This window comes from Lissotriton vulgaris, chromosome 2_2, assembly GCF_964263255.1.
Source record: "Lissotriton vulgaris chromosome 2_2, aLisVul1.2, whole genome shotgun sequence".
Classification (NCBI taxonomy): Eukaryota; Metazoa; Chordata; class Amphibia; order Caudata; family Salamandridae; genus Lissotriton; species Lissotriton vulgaris.
The window spans coordinates 325,332,409-325,359,072 of record NC_141688.1 but is presented as its reverse complement, the minus strand read 5'-3'; the positions used below and the strand labels follow the sequence as shown (position 1 = coordinate 325,359,072).

The 26,664-nt window shown below is 52.5% G+C and overlaps 1 protein-coding gene across 2 annotated transcripts in view; it reads left to right on the top strand.

The window, feature by feature from the left end:
- Positions 1–1,248: 1,248 nt before the first annotated feature.
- DDB2 (damage specific DNA binding protein 2) overlaps positions 1,249–26,664 on the top strand; it is a 123,002-nt gene continuing 97,586 nt past the window's right edge. Inside the window, exons 1-2 of one of the 2 annotated variants that reach the window (XM_086959714.1) lie at positions 1,249–1,345; positions 18,515–18,688. In XM_086959714.1, coding sequence (XP_086815840.1) covers positions 18,523–18,688 — 166 coding nt within the window. In that variant the 5' untranslated portion in view covers positions 1,249–1,345; positions 18,515–18,522. The remainder of the gene's footprint in view (positions 1,346–18,514; positions 18,689–26,664) is intronic. The other variant, XM_086959715.1, reaches the window with a different exon arrangement.

Here is a 26,664-nt window from a genome sequence, read left to right as displayed (position 1 = left end):
CTCCGTGAGTAATCCGACATGAACTCGCAGATCCCAGCAGTAGCAGGTATAAATTATTTGAGGCATATAACCGGTTAGAGAAGCAGAGGCTTGACAACGTCAGTGCAGTACAGATAAGACTACCACCTGGGTTCGAAGTTTGAACAATGGTTGTTTGGGGAGAATAGGAATAGATGTACGCAGAGAAGAGAAAGGGAAAAACATAGAAACAAAAGAGAAAGGGGAAAAGAAATAACATACTCTCTTACAAGTTTTCCTCCTTCTTGTTTTGCAGGTTCCACCCTTGTTCCTCCTGCAGCTTTCCCTCCCCACCTTGCTTTGAGTTTACATTCTTGTTTACATTTCCATCCTGTCCCTAGCAGGTTCCACACTCTTTCTCTACTGTTACTGGTCTCATTCTGCAACCTGTTTCAAACTTACTCACCTGAGAACTTCAGAGTCACTGTACCAGGATATTAATCCAAAGTAAACTTCTGTTTTGTTATCCCCTAGCAAATATAATAATGAATCAAAGTATTTGAATGTCGCAGAATGCTTGCTCTCTGGCTGCATTTTTTCTGTTGCTTTCCCAACAGGTAACTTCTTAGAGTTTCTTGTTGCTCAAATGAGTGTGATTTCTCATATTTATTTGTTTCCCTTGTCTTCATTGTTTGAATTTGCTCACGAGAAAATGTCACTCATAGTCGTTGGAATGTCACTCATAATTACACAAAAATTATGAAAATGTCACACATAGGCCATTTGAAACCTTGGCAGCTAAATGGACTCTGCGACTCACAATAAGACCCAGAAACAAGAACACCTTCAAAGATGGCCGCCACGCTCCCACACATTAGCAGATCACTGACGAGTCCTGAACAGAGAAGTAGGACTAAGTGTGCAGAGAGTGGAGTCCACAATAAGGATGGACCAAAGCGTGACAGCCAGCGTGCTGTGAGGGACAGAGAAGAAGGACTGCCGTCGGAACGGCCCTGTCACAGCGGCGGCCATCTTGGAGCTGTGCCCGTCCACCCTGGCATAGAGCAGGGGTCGGGGTTTCCTGGGGGTGTGCAGGTCTATAGGTGCCGCTTATGTATCATGGTTATCACCGGGGTCGGCGGCCTCTCTTCCAGTGTCCTCATGGGTCCCACGGGTTTGCGGTCTCCCGGCCCAGTCTGACTGCTCTCTTGTGTAGCCCGTCGCCGTCGTTGTGCGCGGTGTCTTTGTTTTGGGCGCTTCTGCAGCTCGCGTGCTGGTTGTATAACCCGCGCAGGGGGAGGGGCGGCGAGGCTGGGGGGCCCCAGGCAGGAGTGCACCGAGGGGGGGCCACAGGGACGGCTGCACTGAGAGGAGCGGAAGACTGCAGGTAATACTGGAGGGGGGAGGGGGCAGGACCTGCAGGTCATGCTGGGGGGGAGGTGGAAGGGGGGGGCAGGGAGTACTGCACCCAGGGGAGGGGGGGCAGGACCTGCAGGTAATGCTGGGGGGGAGGTGCAGGGGGGCAGGGAGCACTGCACCCAGGGGAGGGAGGGGGCAGAACCTGCAGGTAATAGGGGGGGTGGCAGGGAGTACTGCACCCAGGGGGGGGCAGGACCTGCAGGTAATGCTGGGGGGGAGGTGGAAGGGGGGGTGGCAGGGAGTACTGCACCCAGGGGGGGGCAGGACCTGCAGGTAATGCTGGGGGGGAGGTGGAAGGGGGGGGCAGGGAGTACTGCACCCAGGGGAGGGGGGGGGCAGGACCTGCAGGTAATGCTGGGGGGGAGGTGGAAGGGGGGGGGCAGGGAGTACTGCACCCAGGGGAGGGGGGGCAGGACCTGCAGGTAATGCTGGGGGGGGAGGGGGCAGGACCTGCAGGTCATGCTGGGGGGGAGGTGGAAGGGGGGGGCAGGGAGTACTGCACCCAGGGGAGGGGGGGCAGGACCTGCAGGTAATGCTGGGGGGGAGGTGCAGGGGGGCAGGGAGCACTGCACCCAGGGGAGGGAGGGGGCAGAACCTGCAGGTAATAGGGGGGGTGGCAGGGAGTACTGCACCCAGGGGGGGGCAGGACCTGCAGGTAATGCTGGGGGGGAGGTGGAAGGGGGGGTGGCAGGGAGTACTGCACCCAGGGGGGGGCAGGACCTGCAGGTAATGCTGGGGGGGAGGTGGAAGGGGGGGGCAGGGAGTACTGCACCCAGGGGAGGGGGGGGGCAGGACCTGCAGGTAATGCTGGGGGGGAGGTGGAAGGGGGGGGGCAGGGAGTACTGCACCCAGGGGAGGGGGGGCAGGACCTGCAGGTAATGCTGGGGGGGGAGGGGGCAGGACCTGCAGGTCATGCTGGGGGGGAGGTGGAAGGGGGGGGCAGGGAGTACTGCACCCAGGGGAGGGGGGGCAGGACCTGCAGGTAATGCTGGGGGGGAGGTGCAGGGGGGCAGGGAGCACTGCACCCAGGGGAGGGAGGGGGCAGAACCTGCAGGTAATAGGGGGGGTGGCAGGGAGTACTGCACCCAGGGGGGGGCAGGACCTGCAGGTAATGCTGGGGGGGAGGTGGAAGGGGGGGTGGCAGGGAGTACTGCACCCAGGGGGGGGCAGGACCTGCAGGTAATGCTGGGGGGGAGGTGGAAGGGGGGGGCAGGGAGTACTGCACCCAGGGGAGGGGGGGGGCAGGACCTGCAGGTAATGCTGGGGGGGAGGTGGAAGGGGGGGGGCAGGGAGTACTGCACCCAGGGGAGGGGGGGCAGGACCTGCAGGTAATGCTGGGGGGGAGGTGCAGGGGGGCAGGGAGCACTGCACCCAGGGGAGGGAGGGGGCAGGACCTGCAGGTAATAGGGGGGGTGGCAGGGAGTACTGCACCCAGGGGGGGGGCAGGACCTGCAGGTAATGCTGGGGGGGAGGTGGAAGGGGGGGTGGCAGGGAGTACTGCACCCAGGGGGGGCAGGACCTGCAGGTAATGCTGGGGGGGAGGTGGAAGGGGGGGGCAGGGAGTACTGCACCCAGGGGGGGGGGGGCAGGACCTGCAGGTAATGCTGGGGGGGTAATGCTAGGGGGGAAGGTGGAGGGGGGAGGGGCAGGGAGCACTGCACCCAGGGGAGGGAGGGGGCAGGACCTGCAGGTAAAAAGGGGGGGAGTGGCGGGGCTAGTACTGCACCCAGGGGAGGGGAGGGGGGGAGGGGAGGGGAGGGGAGGGGAGGGGAGGGGGGGGGGCAGGGGCAGGACCTGCTGGTAATTTATTTATTTAAAGAGTTTTATATAGTGCTGTCTAGACCCAGAGGTATCAGAGCGCTTTACATGAGCATAAACAATGTAACAGAAAAAGTTCAACAATTACACAATAAATCCCCAAAAAAGAATAGGCAATACAATTAGGAGAGGGGAGAAAGGAGAGAGAGAGGTAGTGTAGGGGGCAGGGGAGGCGAGAAAGGGAGGATAAGGAAAGAGACAATAAGGAGAGACGAAAAGAGATCTGTCTAATGACTGACAGGGTAAGGTGAAGACCAAGGAGAGAATCCACGGCCCATCGCACCTATAGCTAAACCAGGAAGCGCCATCGGGTATCTGACAAAAAAGTTCAGTCTCAATACATTGAGAGAAGGGAGAAGGAGAGACATAAATAGAGGGAGGATGCGGGAGGAGACAGCAAGAGGGACGAAAGGAAGTGCAACAATGTGGTTTAACATTATAACAGAACAAGGTCAACAATTATACCTTACAACGAACAGTCAGCAATACGTTAGGAGGGGAGAGGAAGGAGAGAGAAAAGAAGTGGGGGTAGGTGAGGTGAGAGAGTGAGGATAAGGGAAGAGACAACCGTAGAGACAAGAGGAAGTCTGTTTTCTAGATCGACTGGGTAGGTGACGACCAAGGCGGGAATCCACGGTCCATCTCCCCTATAGCTAAACCAGGTAGCTCCATCAGGCATTAGACAAAGTAGTTCGGTCTCAGGTGTCGAGGGAAGAGGTTAGCAGAAAAACAGGATGGAAGGGGGATACGGCAGAAAGACGAAGGAAAGTCTGCCCAAAGACCGGCTCGGTAGGTGACGGTCAAGGGGGAGTCCCAAAACCCATCTCCTCTATAGCTATCAGGTAGCTCCATCGGGCTTTGGCCAAATAGCTAGGTCTTCAATAAAAAACAATTTAAGGAACATGGAGGGCAAAATAAATGGAGCGGGGAGGGGACAGGGAAGGTGAGAAAGGGAGGATAGGGGAAGAGACAACCAGGAGAGACGAAATGAAAATTGTCAAAAGGCCGACTGGGTAGGTGACGACCAAAGAGGGAGTCCACGGCCCATCTACCCTATAGCTAAACCAGGTAGCTCCATCGGGCATGAGACAGAAAAGTTCAGTCTCAATACACTGAGAGAGGAGAGAAGTAGGGATAATAAATAGAGGGAGGAAGCGGGAAGAGACGACAGAAGAGACGCAAGGAAGTCTGGCTAAAGACCGACTGGGTAGGTGACGTCCAAGGAGGGAATCCCCAACCTGTCTCCCCTATAGCTAAACCAGGTAGCTCCATCGGGCATCAAACAGAATTGTTAGCTCTCAAATGATGCTGGAAAAATTCACAGGTAAACCGGGTGGGGACTAGGGCCAGGACAGGTAAGGGCAGAAATCACTAGCAGGAAAGTGGAGAGGAGTAGAGTGGGGAGTGGTAGGGGGTAGGGGGTAGGGGGTAGGTAGATCAGTAAGAGTTACATGATTATAAACAGATCCTGGATGTCTTGGCTGAGGTCCTTTTGAAGTTTTGTCTTAAAGTCCCTAAACATGCTCAGAAAAACGTCTTTCTTCAGGGCAATGTTGTCCGCTACCTCCTCAGGGTTCAGCGAGGGGCTCTTTTCCGCCGGTGCGAAAAAGTTCGAGACCTTGTTGGGTGATTTGCTGGTCGTCTTCTTTGGTGGCATATGGGCGGACCCAGGAGGACCCCGCTGTGATGGCAGAGATATGTCTTGGGCTCGAGGGAAGTAGGACTATAGAAGCTGGCCGTGGGATGATCAATAAAGGCTGGCTTGGTCCTGGCGCCACAGTGAGTGCGTAGGGCAGTCACACATACAGGGCAACCACTTGCTTGTCGTGCGGCACTTCGCCTCTTCAATCCATAGAGGGACTCAGGGATTGCGCCTCCTTAGTTGCCATAAAGGTACCCGCAAGGAGAAACTCGGAGCAGTAGGGGTTGATACATATTTAATTTGCCCTAGTGAGGCGGGCTGTTTGCAGAAAACTCGTCGGGAATAGTGCGTGGACCTGGAGCCGAGACGACCTACGTCCGGCTCCCGGACTTGTGTTGGCCTCCAAAAACTGGTGGGGGTTGGAGAGGGGGGGGGGCTGGGAGTACTGCACTCAGGGAGGGGGGCAGAGAGTACTGCACCCAGGGAGGGGAGAACAGGACCTGGAGGTAATACTGGGAAGGCAGGACCTGCAGGTAATACTCGGGAGGTGGAGAGGGGGGGCAGGGAGTACTGCATCCAGGGAGGGGGGGCAGGGAGTGCTGCACCCAGGAAGGGGGGGCAGGACCTGGAGGTAATACTGGTGGGGCAGGACCTGCAGGTAATACTGGGGGGTGGAGAGGGGGGGCAGGGAGTACTGCACCCAGGGAGGGGGGCAGGGAGTACTGCACCCAGGGGAGGGGGGGTCAGGAACTGCAGGTAATACTGGGGGTGTAGAGGGGGAGGCAGGAAGTACTGCACCCAGGGAGGGGGGGCAGGGAGTACTGCACCCAGGAAGGGGGGGAGCAGGACCTGCAGGCAATACTGGGGCGTTAGGACCTGGAGGCAATACTGGGGGGTGTGTGGAAAAGGGGGGGCAGGGAGTACTGCACCCAGGGAGAGGGGGCAGGGAGTACTGCACCCAGGAAAGGGGGTAGGCAGGACCTGGAGGTAATACTGGGGGGGGGGGGGGTTGAAGGGGGGGGGGCAGGGAGTACTGCACCCAGGGAGGGGGGGGGCAGGGAGTAGTGCACCCAGGAATGGAGGGGGCAGGACCTGGAGGTAATACTTGGGGGGGGGGGTCAGGGAGTACTGCACCCAGGGAGGCGGGGCAGGTAGTACTGCACCCAGAAAGGGGGGCTGGACCTGGAGGTAATGCTGGGGGGGCAGGACCTGCAGGTAATACTGGGGGGGTGGAGAGGGGGGGCAGGGAGTACTGCACCCAGGGAGGGTGGGGGGCAGGGAGTACTGCACCCAGGAGGGGGGGGGGGGAGGACCTTGAGGTAATACTGAGGGGGGGGCAGGACCTCCAGGTAAAACCGGGGGGGGGGAGGGGGGCAGGGAATACTGCAAGCAGGTAGGGGGAGCAGGGAGTACTGCACCCAGGGAGGGGGGCAGGGAGTACTGCAACCAGGAAGGGGGGGGGCAGGACCTGGAGGTAATACTGGGGGGCAGGATCTGGAGGTAATACTGGGGTGGGGGGGCACGGAGCACTGAACCCAGGGGAGGAGGGCAGGACCTGCAGGCAATACTGGGGGTGGGTGGAAAGGGGGGCAGGGAGTACTGCACACAGGGAGGCGGGGCATGGAGTACTTCACCCAGGGAGGGGGGGCAGGGAGTCCTGCACCCAGGAAGGGGGGGGCATGACTGGGGGGCAGGACCTGGAGGTAATACTGGGGCGCCAAGACTTGAAGGTATTACGGGGGGCAGGGAGCCTTGCACCCTCAAGGGTGGGGAGTGGGGGCCAAAACCTGCAGCTATTATTGGTGGGGGGGACAGGGAGCACTGCACCCAGGGGAGGGGAGGGTATGGAGGCCAAGACCTGCAGGTAATACTCAGGGGCCAGGGAGGACTGCAGCCAGGGAAGAGAGGGAGGACCAGAGGCCAGGACCTGGCGGTAATACTCATAGCAGAATGTGAAGAGGGGCCCCAGAGCCTACATACCTCACAGATATTCATTGAACTTAGGTGAATGGGGGCCCCTGAAGGGTTGAGGTTCCACCTGAAGGGTTTGGTGCCCCCACTGCACCACAGGGAATGCATGATCCTGCATTACGCCCCGTGAGGGGGGCGGCAGGTAGGGCATGGAAAAGAGAATGCAGGGGGACAGGTAGGGAAACGGCAAACCGTGTATTGGCTCTCCATTAATAACTATGGATCGCTGTCCGGCCGTGCTGCCTAGGAGGGGTTTGTACGAATCCCTGGAGACGGTGAGTTCCAGATCCTTTGAGCATTTCCAGTGAAGAAGCGCGAGTGGGATCTCCCTTTCTTAAATCTAGGTGGCTCAAAAATCAGCGTACTTGAGCTTCACAGGGAGCGTCTGCCTCCAGAACGGGTGAGTTTGCAGGCCTGTCATTTAGGTGTCCAGAGATGAAGTGCTTTGTGAGCAGTGCAAGCCACTTAGAATAGGCAGCTGACTCCATTCAGGAGCCACTGGAGAGTGATCAGGAATTGAATAGTTTGGTCCAAGTGTCTGGCTACTGAGAAGAGCCTGGCAGCCGCATTGAGCGTGGCCTTCATGGGTCTGCGGGGAGATTTCAGCGTGCTGACTAGAATTGCATTACCAGAGTCAAGCCAAGAGATTACAAGCTCCGCACGACATTTTGGAAATGAAGTAACGGGATGAAATGTTTGATCTGTAGACGTCTGCTTTGGTATAAGGGCTTTTGGTCGTGGAGTTGATATGGGTAGGCATGTTTGAGTTCTGTCCACTGTTATATGTTGAAAAACATCTTAGACATGGTTTTGAACAAGGGGACCATCACTGAAGCATACAAATGTTATTTAACACAAGAACACCCAAGAGGTCCTGTGATTTACATGTTACCCAAAATCCACAAGGACTAGACCGCACCACCATTCAGGCCAATTTTATCTACCCAGAGATCCATCCACGAACAGACAGCCAAATGTTTGGACTGCCACTTACAACCTATGGTACATAAGATGCCCACCTGCTTTTGTACCGCTTTTGGCTGCCATAAGTGTGGCAGTGCATGCTCAGACGTGAGTCTCTAGCTCACTTTGCCACTGGATTCAAGCAAGCTGGGCTGAAGACGGCTGGAATGCCAGAAACCGTTCCTCAGAAGCTTGTTTCCGGTCCAGGGAAGACATGGCTTGGCAGTTCGGGCTGGACTGTTCCCATGAGGCACAGGGTCAGACTGATTTGCATATAGCCATGTCTGAACTGGGGTGGCAGAGTGGCCTAAAGAAGGGTGATGGATTAAACCCAGATCTTTTGACTGGGTGTGAGTGTTTGATTGATTCAGATGCTCCGTCCATCACCACCCCCTTTTGTACCACTTTTGGCCGCCATAAGTGTGGCAGGGTATGCTCAGACGTGAGTCCCTTGCTCACTTTGCCACTGGATTCAAGCAAACCGGGCTGAAGACGTCTGGAATGCCAGAAACCGGTCCTCGGAAGCTTGTTTCCGGTCCAGGGAAGACATGGCTTGGCAGTTCGGGCTGGACTGTTCCCATGAGGCACAGGGTCAGACTGATTTGCATATGGCCATGCCTGAACTGGGGTGGCAGAGTGGGCTAAAGAACGGTGATGGATTAAACCCAGATCTTTTGACTGGGTGTGAGTGTTTGATTGATTCAGATGCTCCGTCCATCACCACCCCCTTTTGTACCACTTTTGGCCACCATAAGTGTGGCAGGGTATGCTCAGACGTGAGTCCCTTGCTCACTTTGCCACTGGATTCAAACAAGCCGGGCTGAAGACGGCTGGAATGCCAGAAACCGGTCCTCGGAAGCTTGTTTCCGGTCCAGGGAAGGCATGGCTTGGCAGTTCGGGCTGGACTGTTCCCATGAGGCACAGGGTCAGACTGATTTGCATATGGCCATGCCTGAACTGGGGTGGCAGAGTGGGCTAAAGAACGGTGATGGATTAAACCCAGATCTTTTGACTGGGTGTGAGTGTTTGATTCAGATGCTCCGTCCATCACCACCCCCTTTTGTACTTCTGAGAAGAGCCTGGCAGCCGCATTGAGCATGGCCTTCATGGGTCTGCGGGGAGATTTCAGCGTGCTGACTAGAATTGCATTACCATAGTCAAGCCAAGAGATTACAAGCTCCGCACGACATTTTGGACATGAAGTAACGGGATGAAATGTTTGATCTGTAGACGTCTGCTTTGGTATAAGGGCTTTTGCTCGTGGAGTTGATATGGGTAAGCATGTTTGAGTTCCGTCCACTGTTATTTCAAGGGATGCGCAGTCAACAATGTTGGGAGGTAATTGAATATATCTGGGAAGGTGAGCCAGTCTTCTATCTGGGAAGCATTGTGCGGAGAGAATGAGGAGGAAGTCAGTCTTCAGAGGGTTTAGCTGTAGGGGGTTGACCAACAGCCAAGATTGAACAGTTAATAGCGTTCTATTTAAGTAAACGACACCAGCTAGAGATGCGATTTCTAGCTAAAGCTGTACGTTACACGCATACAGACGATGCGAAACATTGACTTGTTGGAGGACCAATGTAAGGGGCTGCCTATAGAGACTGAAGGGCCTGTGGGCAAAGATGGAGCCCTGAGGACCCTTTGACTGACCGATGCAGGCATTGATGGGAAGGAGCCACCGAAACCCCTTGACTGACCGATGCAGGAATTGATGGGGAGGAGCCCAGTGGAACCCCTTGACTGACCGATGCAGGCATTGATGGGGAGGAGCCCCCGAGATCCCCTTGACTAACCGATGCAGGCATTGATGGGGAGGAGCCCCCGAGATCCCCTTGACTGACAGATGCAGGCATTGATGGGGAGGAGCCCCCGAGATCCCCTTGACTGACCGATGCAGGCATTGATGGGGAGGAGCCCAGTGGAACCCCTTGACTGACCGATGCAGGCATTGATGGGGAGGAGCCCCCGAGATCGCCTTGACTGACCGATGCAGGCATTGATGGGGAGGAGCCCCCGAGAACCCCTTGACTGACCGATGCAGGCATTGATGGGGAGGAGCCATCGAGATCCCCTTGACTGACCGATGCAGGCATTGATGGGGAGGAGCCCCCGAGAACCCCTTGACTGACCGATGCAGGCATTGATGGGGAGGAGCCCCTGAGATCCCCTTGACTGACCGATGCAGGCATTGATGGGGAGGAGCCCCCGAGATCCCCTTGACTGACCGATGCAGGCATTGATGGGGAGGAGCCCAGTGGAACCCCTTGACTGACCGATGCAGGCATTGATGGGGAGGAGCCCCCGAGATCCCCTTGACTGACCGATGCAGGCATTGATGGGGAGGAGCCCCCGAGATCCCCTTGACTAACCGATGCAGGCATTGATGGGGAGGAGCCCCCGAGAACCCCTTGACTGACCGATGCAGGCATTGATGGGGAGGAGCCCCCGAGATTCCCTTGACTGACCGATGCAGGCATTGATGGGGAGGAGCCCCCGAGATCCCCTTGACTGACCGATGCAGGCATTGAGGGGGAGGAGCCCCCGAGAACCCCTTGACTGACCGATGCAGGCATTGATGGGCCCCTTGACTGACCGATGCAGGCATTGATGGGGAGGAGCCCCCGAGAACCCCTTGACTGACCGATGCAGGCATTGATGGGGAGGAGCCCCCGAGATCCCCTTGACTGACCGATGCAGGCATTGATGGGGAGGAGCCCCCGAGATCCCCTTGACTGACCGATGCAGGCATTGATGGGGAGTAGCCCCCGAGATATCCTTGACTGACTGATGCAGGCATTGATGGGGAGGAGCCCTGGGGATCACCTTGACTGACCGATGCAGACATTGATTGGGCGGAACCCCCGAGAACCCCTTGACTGACCGATGCAGGCATTGATGGGGAGTAGCCCCCGAGATATCCTTGACTGACTGATGCAGGCATTGATGGGGAGGAGCCCCGGGGAACCACTTGACTCACCGGGGAAGGCATTGACAGGAGTGTTTTAGTTTAGTTTGAGGGCAGCGTTTTTTGAGTTAGGAAGAAAAGTAGTCGATCCTCATACATGACTTTAGAGCATTGAGAAGAATGTTGTTCTCGATGTGTTAAAGACCAAGGAAGGTTCGAGAAGAACCAGTAGACATGAGTTCCCTTTGTCTAGAATGGAGAGAGCGTAGTTAATTATAACAAGACTGGCAGATTACACTCTTGGTTTCTCAGCCCTCAAACAAGAATGTGTCTCTTCAATCAGCACCTTTAATATGTTGTTTGACTTGAGAGACTGCACATTTTCTAGTACTTTGACCAGGACAGGGAGGTTGCGCTTCATTCGGAAACTGTCCATGTCTTCCTGGTCAGCTCCATTTTTCTCGAGGCGTGGGGTACCCTGACCTGATTTCAGGTAGTCTAGAACGGCTCCTTGCGACAGAGAGGAGTTGATTATCGAAGTCCAGAGAGGATAGGGGAGATGAGGCGTCTGATCTCTTTGATTAGAGAGGCAGGGATTGGATCAGAGAAGTGAGAAGTAGACTTCATACTGTATATGGTGAAGTTGTCTACACTTAGCACCTTTAAATTCATTCCAGGTGGTATTGTTTGGGTTCAGTAGTGAGGAAGGAAAGTCAACTGACTTGTCCGCGTAGCTCTTTCTCGAGCGCCATTCAGTTAGATAGATGGGGGAGATTGAATTTGAGACGTTATTAAGAGACTGTTCTATCTTCTTGATCTTCTCAGTTTAGAGATTAGGGAACTCCTCACATATCTCAGGTGAGTAGTTAATAAAAGTTTCCCTGGAAGACTTTGTCTGTTGCCTGATGATGCTGAAAAGTTTGCTTGGGCAGCTTCTGGTCTTATCGATTTGGGATATAAGGAGGTAGGATTTAGCTTTGAAAATTCGTTTTTTCTCCTGAAGTGGTATGTTGCACCCTAAATGTGATAACTAATCAAAACGGATTGATCTGCATAAAATAGGGATGCTGCTCTATCCCAGTGAGCGAGTGTAGTAGTCAGATACTGGCCCTTTTACTGCACCCAGGGTGGAGACTGTCTGCCTTCGCTCCCTTTGTGATTCTGTGCAGTCTCTCACGTCTGGCTGCTGTATTCATTTGACAGCGTGCTACTCATGGTGTCAGTCTCAAAGACTTGGTATGTTTTCTAGTTCAGGAGACCTGTGTCAAAGTCCTTTATGTAATAACCGAGCCCATCAAATGTATTTTGGGTGCATGAATGTGCTTAGCTACCTAAGAGGTGGTGTACTCCAAGGCTGGTGCCCACCAGCATGTATGCAGCCCCTAAGGTTGCGTGGTGCACGATAAGGTATGGTAGTAGTCTATGCTGCTGGACCCCCTTGTCCCTACCTGTCCCCTACACTACGCCCCCACTCTAAAATCTATTGGGAAGCAAAGTGCACGTGCCTTGGTTCTGATGTTCAGTGAATGAAGCAGGGAGTGTCTTTTGTTGTTCACTGGGCCTGCCCCAGGCCAGTACCACCGGCCTGTTGCCTGGTAAGAGCAATATCTGAAAAAGAAGTGGCCCAAGACACAATCATGGCGGCCCACTTTATGTTCAGGAGAAAGGCTGCCAGCAAAACCTCCACATCATGTGTTATGTTCTGGTTGAGAGAGAGAGGACCCCAGCTGCATTTGTCTGGGCAGAGCTGCCTGGAAGTCGATACACCAACGGGTGGCAGTGTCTGCGTGGCTGGTTGTAGGGGAGCTGTGACACGCAGGAAGAAAAGGCACTCTGACAGGGTTGAAACCCCTAAAGTTTGGGAATAAATTCGAATCTGTCTAGACTTAGGGATTCAGATCTACAGGTGGCTGAGGCTGGATGCAGCTGACCTCGGTGGCATATCACATGTTCACGTTTCACTTGGAAGAAGCCTGGTACTCCTGTGCAGAGGAATACTGAAGAGGCAGAGTCTTTGGCTATCATTCTTTGAGGGGCGACCCCTCACGACTCTGGAAGATCTCTCGCTGCTACAGCTTGCGAGGAGGAAGAGTGCTTGATGTGCAGAAACCCTGCCGTGATTCACTCTTGCGCCCCTGGTCCATTTGACACTCTGCTGCTCTGAAGACCTTCAGTGTGTGAAGTGCACGGAGAACTGAAAACAACTTCACCTGCCCACCCCACCAAGGATTTCTCTGTGCACGGAAAAGTGAATTCAGCTTTGCCACTATGAACTCTGCATCTGCGAACACGAGTGGCGTGGTGAGTGAAAAATGCCACGCTCTGATCTTCTTTCGAGTTTGCGTGGCACTGCGTGTGTGGCAGCCCAACCTGAAGATTTCTCTGCACATGAAGTGAGACCATCTTTGGAACACAGATCGGAATTTGCGACCTTGAGTGCTCCAGCGAGAGAGGTGTCCTCTGAGCCGTTGGTTCTTCATCCACTCCCTCTTAACATTGCAGATCAGCGTGGATCGCAGCCTGAGCAGCCATCTCCAGCAGTATTGGTGTGTCTGGTCCTCCTGTCCGAGTACTCCAGAGTATCGTGGTATTGGAATGGATCGACCGGCGAGTCACCTCCCTTTTTCCCCAGGTCAGACACCCGCCCGCACTTAGTAAGTACTTAAAAGTGGGCCTTGTGGCTGGGCGAAACACCTTGTGCTGAACTTGGTAGATTCAGTCGTAGTAACAATGTATCACTGCTCCCTGCTCCTGGATCCAACTGGCTTAGAGTACCTTGAAGGAAGCCTTATTCAGGGAATGATAGGCCTCAACTCTACTGAAAGAAACTAAGAACCTTTTACTTTATATGAATACAATTTTTATATATTTTACTTAAACGAATTGCGCCACTTGAACAGTTCATTTATTATTTGAGCTGTGTGTGTTAGCTAATATAAGTGTTCTAACACACAACTGCTCTCTTATTATTAATTTGATATCATTTATATTTATTTGTTAGGTGCACGAATCATCCCCGAGGGGATCTCTCTGCACCAAAGCCGCCCGATACAGTTCACAATTCCATAAGGTGATTAAAGATCAAACAACCATGTTTTAAGGAGTTTCTTGAAGAGGATTACGTCTGAGCAAGAATGCAGGGGCACAGGTGGCTGATTCCAGTGTTTGGGAGCCAAGAAAGAAAAGGAGCGGCCACCATGTCTAGCTGTATGGATACGTTTTGGGGTATAGCGGTAGTAGCTCCCTGGTTCTTAGCCGGCATAGCGAGATATAAGGCTGCAGTTTGTTTTTAAGATAACATGGTCTCTTTCCGTGCAGTGATTCAAAGACCAAACACATATGTTTGAAAAGGGCACACTTTTTTACGGGAAGCCAATGAAGGGAGCGTAATAAAGGTACAGCTGGAGATCGCAGAGTAATCCTCAATGGTTTGACCTCGCTATACCCTCAAAGTTAATCGGAAGAGCAGGTACTTGGTAATTCAGTGAGCTTGCAGTCGTGCCTAGCTCCTGTTTCACCAAGAACAGCGGCAGTAGTTGTCGCAAGGTTTGCCTTAGTGCCCTTGAGTCACAGAGGCCCTGGGAAACCAGCCTGACCGTGATTGACAGAACTTCAATGTGTTCATCACCAGGTCATCATCACTGTATCTCCACAACTTGCACGTCAATCCATACATGGCTCACATCCATTCTCATTGAGCGTGTTGAGTGTGCTCTCAAATACTGAACAATAATTCAATTTCTCAGTATATATTTCCGTCCCACCACTGTTTATTTTATTTCCATTTTATTGGGGGTGCTTCTATGGTGTGGACCTGACTCCAGAAGGCAGTGGAGCACTTTTGATACTTATCTCACAGCTGTGAGACTTGTCCCCATGTTCATGATTAAAAGTCAAACCAATATCTAATAATATCTCAAAGGAGGAATGTTTCAGGAGAATTGTGCAGCAGCGGGGTTTGAGTTCTTTTCTTAATTGTAGCAATGAGGGAGAACGTCTGAGTTGCAGAGGGCCGTCATGCTGGAATCGTGTTCTATGTGATGGAAAGGCTCTTGGCGGGCATCTTCGTTGTACGTCCTTGGGATGCCCACATTGGAAGATAAATACTCCTTGAAGTCTGCGTGCCACCCTATGCCTCGAGTTTGGTAGCCAAAGAGTGAGGTGTTCTCTTGGGAGTTGGTTTGTAGGTCACATACCTAACTTCAACGAGGATTCTGGCGTAGAGAGGGAGCCGATGCGAACGTTTCAGAGGAGAGACCTGCTCAAACCTTCTATTGTTGTCGACTGGCCGCCGCCTGGAAAATTGTCTTATTGGCTGGAGAGACGATCCTGGGAGGCCAGTGAAAAGAACGTTACCTCTGTCGATGTGTAACAAGACAAAGGCCCTGGACTTTCATCGGAGGTTCTTGGATTTTAGCAGGGACTTTATTATGCATCGTAATTAAAGCTGTAACCAAGCTGTACCATTTCCTGTTCTGTTCCTTGAAGGATGGAGAGTTGTGCATAAGAACGACTTGAGATTTGATGGAAAATAGAACCCTGGGTGACTCCATTGCGCTGTTTTGGTGGAGAGTTGGAGGATCCCATTTGCATAAATTGTTGTCTGCCAGGAAGGGATGACATGAACCTGTTGAAACGAGTATTATTTATACCATGCCTGTAGGAATAGTTTCGTGCCAACCCTAGCAGTGGACTGTATCAAAGGCCACTGGCCAGCCAAGCCGCACCAAGAGATCACCATTATCTGTGTTTTGATAGGTGCTCGTCTGTAACTTGGATATTGGCCCCCAAGATCCAGACTGGTGGGGCTGGCAAAGGTTGTGAAGATCAAGGTGCTGCTGAAAGTGGTATCCTCTGTCCTTTCAAGAATTGTTTTCATATTAAGAAAAGAAGTGTGATGGACGGTGATGGTTTCTGAGAGCCTCTGAAAGAAGTTTGAGGTTTTCTTTAATGCAGGGGTCAGTTTTTACCGGTCTTCAAAAATAAGTGAGAAGAGTGAATGATCTTCACACAGTCTTCAGGTTGGTGATATACACGTTCCAGCTACAGAATAGAGGAGGTTCCTGTAGCGGAGTGAATGATCGGCTAGGAGTTTGTACAGCACAAAAGAGATCGGATGGAATAAGGTCCGAGAAAGAATTTAATAATAGCAGTAAAGAGTCTAGTTTCTTAGGCCTTGGGGAAAAGCAGCATGGATCGAGACAGTATGAAAATCAACAGAGGGTGTCAGAATTTAGAGTGAATCCTTAAATATGCCCTGAATGAAAGCGGATTGGTCGCCAAAGGCAGCTACTAGACCTCACCAAAGGAAACAGCGGGACCTTCTGTGAGCGAAGAGATAGCAGCCCAGCCGCTGCAGGCCTTCTACTGCTCCAAAGAGAAGTTCAAGGAACACCGACTCCTGTGGCCAACGTTGCCCCATCTTACCCAGAACGCCCACAAGGAGACCCCTTTCGACCACACAGCATCCAGAGCATATTTCAGCATCCTCTGCATCCTCAGCAACAGGACCACTCTATGGAAGTCTACGACGGTTTTGATGTAAAGTGTGGAACTGGACTTGAGATGCTTTGGTGACCAGGTAACTGTCCAAATATTCCTTATTGGCCTCCTGACCTCCTCCCTGTCGGAATTGGTCACCCAGTCCAGGCCGCAGTAGACAAATACAACTCTCCCTAACTTTTCAAAAGTTTTCAAACTTTACAGTTACCAATACTTGTATGCGCTTTTTACTAAAGAGCTCAGCTTTATGTTTTAAAAAAAAATCTATAGCTCTAGGATCCTCCAGTGGAATGAGCTCATCTTTGTTTTGGATAATTTGTAAAAATAAAAACTATTTTTATTGATTGGTGGCAGATTTCTTTTATGTGTGTGCCCTTCTAATTCTGTTGTTTGGTGCTTCTAAATGCTTTACCATAGTTCCTTTTGTTGGCTCAAAGCCACAACTACCCAGGGTTAAGCAAGAGTTTTTAAAAACAAGCCTGAGTGGACCAAAGACAGTTTTGTGAGCATATTACACAGTGAGGTTGCACAACAAAACCATATAATACACCACAATCCTCGCATATATATATATATATATAATGTGTGTATATTCCATTTGATATATAGCAAAATCAACTACAAAGACCAGAGGGCCGTGCGGGCCACGCCCACTGTGGCAAGATACTATGGGTAAAACACCAACAAATAAAGGACTAAGATTGTCTCAGCTGTATTAGAAACGCCATTGAGAAAGGGAATTAATCCTGAAACGCGTTTGGCGTAAAGACTGTGTTGTGTTGTTGAAGCTCGAGTATGCACATCTGTCGCCGGCAGTAAATTTATGGAGCAAAACTTACCTATGTGGCACTTCCTTCTTTGGGCAACCTATCGTTTGGAGATCTATATATATATATATATATATCACGTATTTATTCACTGAAAAAAACTAAAGGTTAAAGTGACGTTCTAGTTAGGTGCTCAAATAACACAAAGCTAACTATAATCTCCACCCAAGCACTGTTTATGACCTTCAAATGACATCGCTTATGACATAATTGACGCAATTACTGATGATATCTCGAATGGCATCATTCATGACCTCACTAGTGCCATCATCATGTACAGCCCACCTTCCTCTCCGTACTGCTGCTCTCTGTGCTGGATCTGCCTTATTCTGCTATTCCTTGCAGGCGGTTTGCGTGGGCTCTCTTCATCAGTCTGCCTTCCCCGCCAAAGCTAGCACCAGCACACTTCTGTTATACTGTCATGTTAGTGTTGATCCAGTTTGTGCAGTCATTCCCCATGCTGGGTCTGCAGCACTCTCTCAACATTATGATGTGCGGTCTTGCCCCCTTAAGTGGTCCGGCTGTATACCTGGGCGCCCTCGGATCCTCTGTGCGCAGCCTTCCTCCTGTAGAGTGAGTGTGGTTTGTATACCAGGGCGCCCTCGGATACTCTGCGTGGAGCCTTCCTCCTGTAGAGTGAGTGTGGTCTGTATACCAGGACGCCCTCGGATCCACTGCGCGCAGCCTTCCTCCTGTAGAGTGAGTGTGGTCTGTATACCAGGGCGCCCTCGGATCCTCTGCGCGGAGCCTTCCTCCTGTAGAGTGAGTGTGGTCTGTATGCCAGGGCGCCCTCGGATCCTCTGCGCGCAGTCTTCCTCCTGTAGAGTGAGTGTGGTCTGTATGCCAGGGCGCCCTCGGATCCTCTGCGCGCAGCCTTCCTCCTGTAGAGTGAGTGTGGTCTGTATGCCAGGGCGCCCTCGGATCCTCTGCGCGGAGCCTTCCTCCTGTAGAGTGAGTGTGGTCTGTATGCCAGGGCGCCCTCGGATCCTCTGCACGCAGCCTTCCTACTGTAGAGTGAGTGTGGTCTGTATGCCAGGGCGCCCTCGGATCCTCTGCGCGGAGCCTTCCTCCTGTAGAGTGAGTGTGATCTGTATACCAGGGCGCCCTCGGATCCTCTGTGCGGAGCCTTCCTCCTGTAGAGTGAGTGTGGTCTGTATACCAGGGCGCCCTCGGATCCTCTGCGCGGAGCCTTCCTCCTGTAGAGTGAGTGTGGTCTGTATACCAGGGCGCCCTCGGATCCTCTGCGCGGAGCCTTCCTCGTGTTTAGTGATTGTCTGCCTGACTTTTAACTGCTCTCTTCGCAATCCTGAACTTTGCTGTGTGAGCCTCGGCAGGCTTCCAGGGCACTGACTTGAGTTACTTCGATGATGAGGTTGGAATGTGAGGGGAGGTTGCGTGAAAGCACTTGTTTGAGCATCCTTAGTCATTATTGTTAATGCAGGCACTTTACAGGGCCTACTGGGCCTCCCAGCTCTGTTTTCACATTCAGCACCTGTGTTTTGTCTCTAGTGAGCACAATGGCCCCAAAGAAAACCGAGAAAGAGAAGAAGCCTCAACCAGACCCTGAGGAAAAGGCAAACCACGTCTGTCCTGGGAAGAGGAAGCAGGGTGGCGGCACACAGGAGCCTCTGTCCAAGAAACTGCGCGTGAAGAAGCTGTCGTCTGGTCTGCCTGGCAGGGGAGGTAATGTTCATTTCCACGCTATTACTAGCACCAATCCGAGAATGTGGTTTAGGTCCATAAAAGGTTAAACATGGTTGAAAAAGAGGCTGGGAACCCTGAGCTCCAGTTACTTTTAGCTCCCTTTTCCTGTTTGAAGAATTTGGGCCTGTGTTGGATCTTGGTTGACGAGTTACTCTGTCACAACAGTGATGGATCTCCCGTCCGTCGAAATAGAAATCTTACTATAGCCGATGGGATTTATATAAAGGTGGACGGAATATCCGTCGTCATTGTGAATGAGTAACCTGTCTGCCAAGATCTAAATCGGCCCCTTTCTCTTTTCAGTCTGCCTTGGAGTCCAGGTGTGAGCTGACCAGAAGTTAGATTTCTGGTGCAAGTCCATGTGTTGAAGAATGAATGATTTATGATGATTCTAAAGCTTCGGTAGGAGTGGGGAGAACATACAGAGTGGATTTGTATTTGGGATTGTTTGTAATAATAATTTGTACATCTTCGCATTGGTGTAGGAAGTTAATTGTATTTCATGTTTTTGCTGATAGCTAAATGTAATGGTGCTGAGTTTGGCCACCTGATATTTAAAGGCCTTCCATTAACAGTGCTCAGACTTTTAGGCCCAAGTTACAGGTTGCGCAGTACAGCCATGCAGAAGTAAAGGGCACTCCCAGCAGGTAGACCAGGATCTGCCAGCATCCGATGGAGAGGATGACACAAATACCTAAATACAAATGTCTGGGTTGATGTGAATGGACCAAAATGAACAAAACACCATCTCAATAAACTGTATCACGGGCTTTAACATGGACCACAGTTCTATACTCAAAGCTCAAACTGATTGATTCAGAAGCAGAAATCAGACTATTGATCCATCCATGGACAAGATGATGATCTGTTGGGTCACTTTTCCATCTGTTTGAGAGTCGAAAACCTCTGAGTAAAATATCACTTGAAGAAATAATCTTACAGCTACCCACCAGGTTTTCTTTGTGGCTAGCATTTGGAAACTCTTTGGTTAAAAATTGTAAACCCTGCTTCATTTTAAAAGGTGGGTCTCGTATTCCAAAGGGCTTGGCTGCGTTCAAGTAATCGATATCAGAACATTTGTGAGTGAAATGTTTTTTTGCTTTACACCAAACACCCCCTTTTTTGTTTTTCATATCATTAGAGTCTTTTACATGTTTCCAGGTGTCCCAGCGCAGTATCCTAAAGAAATGGTTTCATAAAACTAAAACCTTATAGCGGCCAGCGTGTTCATGCTCTTCTTCAGGACAGCAGTGCACGTCTGACGCAATCTCTAGTCCACAAATACATAGCTAGCATACACTGTGTTGGTTGATACCTCTAATACTTGCCACAGAGGTGACAAATATGATCTTTTTATTGATGCAAATTGATGCATTGAACGATGCCTGCTGGAGGTTAAGCAGGTTGCGAATCACATGGCCACACATAATGCCCTAAAGGATTCTTTACGTTTTTTCTCCATCATAACATCTTCTTTCTAGCCCTACCAGATCCCGAATAGTGAGTGTATCCGTTAGTTCATGCAAAGGGATTTTAGCAGTTTGTGTACAATATTTTTTAAAGATACTCCGATGTTCAAAATGGTAGCGTAATAATAGTCATATATAAAATTCTATTTATTTAAGATATTTATTTCATTGCTCATTAGTTCATTAATTAGGAACTGTTGGACTTGGCCCTTCTGGCAGGTTCACCCCTGAACTTTTTGCCTTTTAATATTACATAATGGTAGTGATTTCTGGCTTCTGCGCACTTTAGCACTGTGGCCCAGTGTGAAGTGCGTGCGCTCTGAGTGTGTGTGGTGAGATTGGCCTGCCCTCCCATAGGAATGCATGGGGATATGTGTGCCCATGGTAGTTCCTGATGCAAGTGGAGTGCAGGGTCAAGTTTGGTATGTGCGAACTCGTGAGATTAAATGCTGCGCGACGGTGTGCGCAGATTCAATATGTCTAGTGTGGAAGTGCCACTTTTAGAAGTTGGCATGTCTGTGCAGTAAATGTGAATTGACAGGAGCTGGCTGGTGTGCCTGGCTCCAGGAGTCAGGATGGGTCTGCCCCGGTGGTGAGTGGAGAGATCTGCATGTTTATGGGAGGGAGGAGTTGCACCTGGGACCTGAATAGGGCTGGGCCTTCCCTCCACAATGCTGGCTCCACCCCCGTGGTGCGTCTGATGTCCCTGGCCTGTCCTGTGAATAGAGAGGGTAGCTGAGCAAAACAAAGTGCTCCAGAACCAGTTGCATCTTGTTCTCCCCTTGCCTGCACCTTTGGAGACAAAGGAAATGTGTGTATAAAATGGGGCTGTGACCCCATGTAAAATGTTCTTGACTTGAAACAACCAGGGGCGGGCTGCTGGGGCCCAGGGGAAGGCTTGCCTCACTGGGCCCTGCCCTGCCCCTGGATGCCTGATGGACTCTTTGGAACTGTTGCTCTTTATTTGCTTTAGCCAAGGCTTGCTACAGCCTTTTAGAGACTGGGAAGCGCTTTATCTTAATTTACCCTTATATTAAGGGAGCCTACCCCTCATTACTGCATTTATGGTGGCAGCACGGGTGCCCACCCGCTTATTTTCGATATTAACTTCCAGGTGCCACCCTGCCTTCTGTCTGCTTGGTTTTATGTTTAAATTCGGGTGCCCACCCCGATTATGGCCGCTTTTGAATGTTATCTCTAAAGCGGGTGCCTACCCCGCGTTTTACCGCCGCGGCCCCAGCCGCGTTCTAAATCTTCCGCTGAGCTGCTTGTGTGGGGCAGGCCTGACCTGGAAGCCAGGCGGCCTTGCCTGACTGGGGGCGGGCCCAGCCAGCGTCACTTCCGCTCTTCTCCCTGGCCGGGGAGAAGCCGCATCGAGCCTTGCGGGCTCCACACTAAGTCTCGATCCCGAGATGGGGGACCGAGTGAAGCTGGCACATTGTAAAGGCGGGGCTCTCTTGAGGAGAGAGAGCCCCGCAAGCACCGCCTGCGGAGGGGGGCGCTAGGCACATTGTCGGGGCCTGCCCCCCTGCCGCATTGTGAGAAGTGCCACCGTCCGAGGAGCCCCCGCCAGAGGAGAACAGCCCGATGAGTGTTGAAGGGCTGGGGGGGGAAGCTCCGGGTGTGCATCGTGGTGCCTTGGAGGCACCAGGACAGTGTTTTCTTGCGAGCGGCCCCGTCTGGCAGCGGGCCGCTCCAACAGGGTGCATGTTTTCATTACCAAGCCTACGTGGCTCCAACGAGGCCCCAGTTATTTTGAGAATCAGATGGCTCCACCGATGGGGGCATTAATTATCTTGCGAGCCCGTGAGGCTCCAACTATGGTCCCCAGTTGCCCTTTTCGAGTCCACCGAGCAGGAGTCCAACAGTGGGGCCATGTTTCTTTGAAAGGTCCCAAAGGGGCCTTTGCTGATCCCCGTGGGATGCCTCAGTTTTGGGGGCAAGTTCTTTCTTGATTGGGCCATATGTATTTCAGGAGCCCATGTGCTCCATACGGCATGACTATGTTCGAGGCATGTGGGCTGCTGAATTCATATCTGTGCATAGATCGCCGCCTAGTGTTGGGTCCGGATGATTGCACATTGTTGTCCTGGAAGAGTCTTCGAAGTATCACGAGATAGGTGGCTCCTCCCCTGGACTACAGTGCGCATGGGCATCGACTCCATCCCCAGATTGTTTTTTTCCGCCATTGGGTTCGGATGTGTTTCGGTTCCCTCTGTCGGAATCGATAGTTGTTTAACTTTCTTTACTTGAGACCAAAAGGTCTTTAGGACTCGCGTCGGTATTGTCTATCGTTCGGGTTGGTTTATTCATCGGCTCCGAACACTTGCTGCCCTTCTGCGTGCTGTCGGCGCGGACGGGCCTACACGACGCTCCAGACTACTTCAACATGGAACGAACTCCATTTAAGAGGTGCCCAGTGTGTGCCTCAAAGTATTCGCACATCGACGTGCACCCAGTGTGCAACAGATGCTTGTCGCCGGACCACGACGAGGCCAAGTGTATGGCCTGCTCCAAGTTCCGGTCGAAGAAGACTCTCAAGCTACGTCGGGCCGCAAGACTGCAGGTCCAAATATCGGCGCCCCCACCAGCAAACATCTTTGAAGAAGATGTTAAAGACGACACCATCCTGAATGTTTCGGACTCTAACCCGGCGTCGCAGGGCGAGGAAGACTACGACGCGGGAGACGAGGAGTTCGAGGAAGTCGTCGAGGAGGTAGGGGACGACGACGGGGCCATTGCCACCGTAGAGGATAGCTCGGAAGAGGAGCATCCTCAGACTGACTCCGGGGCCGAACCCCAGCATAAGGCCCAGGTCGAGGGATCGCCTTCGGGCCTTACCCAAGACCTCAATACGCGTCCCACGGCCCCGCCTCCGGGCCCGGCCACGGACATTGGTGATGCGCCACTCCCGGTACAGAAACCGAAAGTGAAGCCATCGGGGTCAGCACCATCTGTATCGAAACCGTAAGTGCAAGTCGCACTGGTTGGATCAAAGGCTCCAGAGGCCTCGGCGCCGAAGAAATCCAAGATGGCCGCCGAGCTCAAAAGCCACGCCAAAATGGCCGATCCGAAGACCCCCGTGTCGAAGCCGAAGGCGAAAATGCCCGACGCGGCTGCGTCGGCGCCGAAGCTGGTCGACGCTCTGAAGAGCCGCGTCGACGCCAAGAAGGTCGATGACCCTAAGAAGGCCTCGAAGAAACGTCAGGACGACCCCAAGTCTCCGGCTGCACCGATCCCGGTCGACAAAGCAAAGGGAGGTGCTGTGTCGGCTGCGAAGACTGCGGCTTTGGTCGCCGACCCGAATCCGGACTCGGAGGACTCGCTCGAGCCGGTCCGGCCCTCCCCCTCACTCACCAAGAAGGTCACGGAGTCCCTTCAGCGTATTCGGAAGGAGGCAGTGGCTCTCGAGCCGAAGGATGTGACGCCGAAGCCTCCACAGAAACCGGCGAAGGCGCAGACGCCGATTCACTTCACGCTGCCGCCAAAAACGACGCCTGGGGCCGGGGTGCCCTTGAAGGTGGTTTCTACGCCGAAAGCATCCTTGGTAGTGCCGAAGCCACGGCACCAGCCGCTAGCGGACGAGGAGCGTCGAGAGGTTGTCATCGACGCCAACACAGGCAAGCTCTCTCTCCTTAAAAGGAAGATCACCCCGGAGCCTGTGTTGGAGCATTTCCATATTCCCCTTAAAAAGAAGTTGGACTCTGCGGGTGCATCTGCCCCTATGGAGCCTGCATCTCCACAAGGTCTGGAGCTCTCACCCACTCACTCTAACGCTGGGGAGGGTGACGGGGACGAGGAGAAGGAGTATACTTATCCAGCGTACTCGGATCCAGAGGATGTCAATGAGCCATGGTCTGCTGGGGGCGACCCTGAGGACCCTCAGTCAGGACACGAGCCGCAGCTTTTTGCTGCAAAAACTTCCCCAACAGAGGACTCTGCAGCCTTCAACGCTCTAATTGAAAGAGCTGCAGCCAATCATGATGTCGACCTCCATGCTGACCCAGTGGATGTCGATTTTCTTTTTGACACTTTCTCAGTGGCTGAAAAGACTGTCAAGACATTGCCAATGCTCAAAGTAGTGCTGAGGTTTTCAGGGAGCCCACCCGGGCAAGAGTCATCAATCCTCGTATTGACAAAAAATACAAGGCAGCGCCCACTGATCCAACGTACATCAAGGGACAGTTGCCACTGGACTCTTTGGTTGTCTCCAACGCACGTAAGCGGGCAAACTCACAGACCACGGGTGATGCTCCTCCCCCAGACAAAGAATCGAAGGTCTTTGAAGCTTCAGGGAAACGTATCGCTGCGCAGGCAGCTAATATGTGGCGCATTTCAAACACGCAAGCGCTACTTGCACGCTACGATAGGGCACACTATGACACCCTAGAAACCCTTCTACAGCACTTACCTGATCAGTACAAGGAGGGAGCTGAAATGTTGATTCAGGAGGGGAAGCTTATCACCAATGCTTCAATTAAGTGCGCACTGGACGTGGCTGATACCGCCTCCAGAGCTATAAACACTAGCGTGCTACTGCGTAGGCATGCATGGCTTAGAATATCAGGCTTTAAACCAGACATTCAGACTACCATCTTAAACCAAACAGTTAATCCAGACCACCTGTTTGGGCCAGAAGTGGATGCAACCCTTGAAAAAATGAAAAAAGACACTGACACTGCTAAATCTATGGGTGCCCTACAGTCCCAGCAGTTTCGGGGTGGTTCCTTTCGCCGCTCCAATAACAGAGGCACCTCAAGGGGTCAAGCGTAACAATCCACGCAATACTATAAAAGCAACACCCAATCCTCATACACCAACAAGGGTAGAGGTGGTTACCGAGGCAACAACGTCAAAGGCAGAGGACGTGGAAATAACAGCTCCAGGTCCTCCACCGCCAGCAAACGGTGACGCCTTGTCACTGCCCCCCGACCACACAACACCAGTCGGGGGGAGACTCCAGCAGTTCCTGCCCGCGTGGAAATCCATCACCACAGACAGGTGGGTCAAATCTCTTATCCAATACGGTTATTGTCTGGAACTCACTTCCACTCCACCAAACATACCTCCAAGAAACCGTCCTATGTCCGGCGAGCACTTGCACTTGTTGCAGCAGGAAGTCCAAGTCATGCTTTAAAAAGGGGCAATAGAGCTCGTTCCACTGCAAGAAAGGGGAACCGGGGTTTACTCTCTGTACTTTCTAATTCCCAAAAAGGACGGATCCCTCAGGCCCATCCTGGACCTCAGGCCCCTCAACTGGTACATTCTGTCAGAACATTTCCATATGCTCACGTTGCAGCAGGTTCTCCCGCTGCTTCGGCAAGGGGACTTCCTAGCTACTCTGGATCTCAAGGATGCATACTTTCACATTCCCCTGCATCCTTCACACAGGAAGTACCTAAGGTTCACCATTCAAAACCAGCACTACCAGTTCAGGGTTCTGCCTTTTGGGGTCACCACAGCGCCCAGGGTCTTTACGAAGTGCCTGGTGACCGTGGCGGCGCATCTAAGACGTCAAAACATCCACGTCTACCCCTATCTGGACGACTGGCTCATTCAGGCGAAGTCGGAACAACAGTGCGCCAACCACGTGTCTCGCACCATTCATCTCCTGCACGATCTGGGGTTCTCACTGAATTACCCGAAATCCCATCTCCAGCCCGCCCACATACGGCAGTATCTGGGCGCGACAATAAACACTCTGGCGGCCACTGCGCAGCCAAATTCAGTGAGAGTCTCCAGTATTCAGACGCTGATCCAGAGATTCAGACCTCAGCACTCGCTTCCAGCGAAAGTGTTCATGCAGTAGATAGGCATGATGGCCTCCTGCATCTCCATTGTCCCGCACGCGAGACTACATATGCGTCCGCTTCAGGAGTGCCTAGCACGTCAGTGGACTCAGGCTCACGGGCAACTAACAGACCTAGTGTTGGTGAGCGGTCGGGCATACAACTCTCTGCATTGGTGGAATCCACAAAACCTTTGCAAGGGCCGACCGTTCCAAGAGCCTGTGCCACAGATTATCCTGACGACGGACGCTTCTCTCCAGGGATGGGGAGCGCATGTACTCCACTACACAGTGCAGGGACTATGGACACTACAGCAAAGGAAGATGCACATCAATGTACTGGAACTTATAGCGATCTTCATGGCCTTAAAGGCATTCAAAGTACATCTGTGCAACAAGGTCGTGTTGATCCGGACGGACAACATGACGGCCATGTACTACATTCAGAAACAGGGAGGCACACACTCTCCGCAGCTGTCTCATCTGGCTCAGAGCATGTGGAAGTGGGCCATTCAGAGGAACATTTTCCTGATGGCAGAACATCTCCCAGGCAAAGACAATCAGATGGCGGACCTGCTCAGCAGGCACAGCCACCAAATGCACAAGTGGGAGATACATCCATCAGTACTCCAACCGTACTTCCAAAGGTGGGGTCATCCAGAGATAGACCTGTTCGCCACAAGGGAGAACGCAAAATG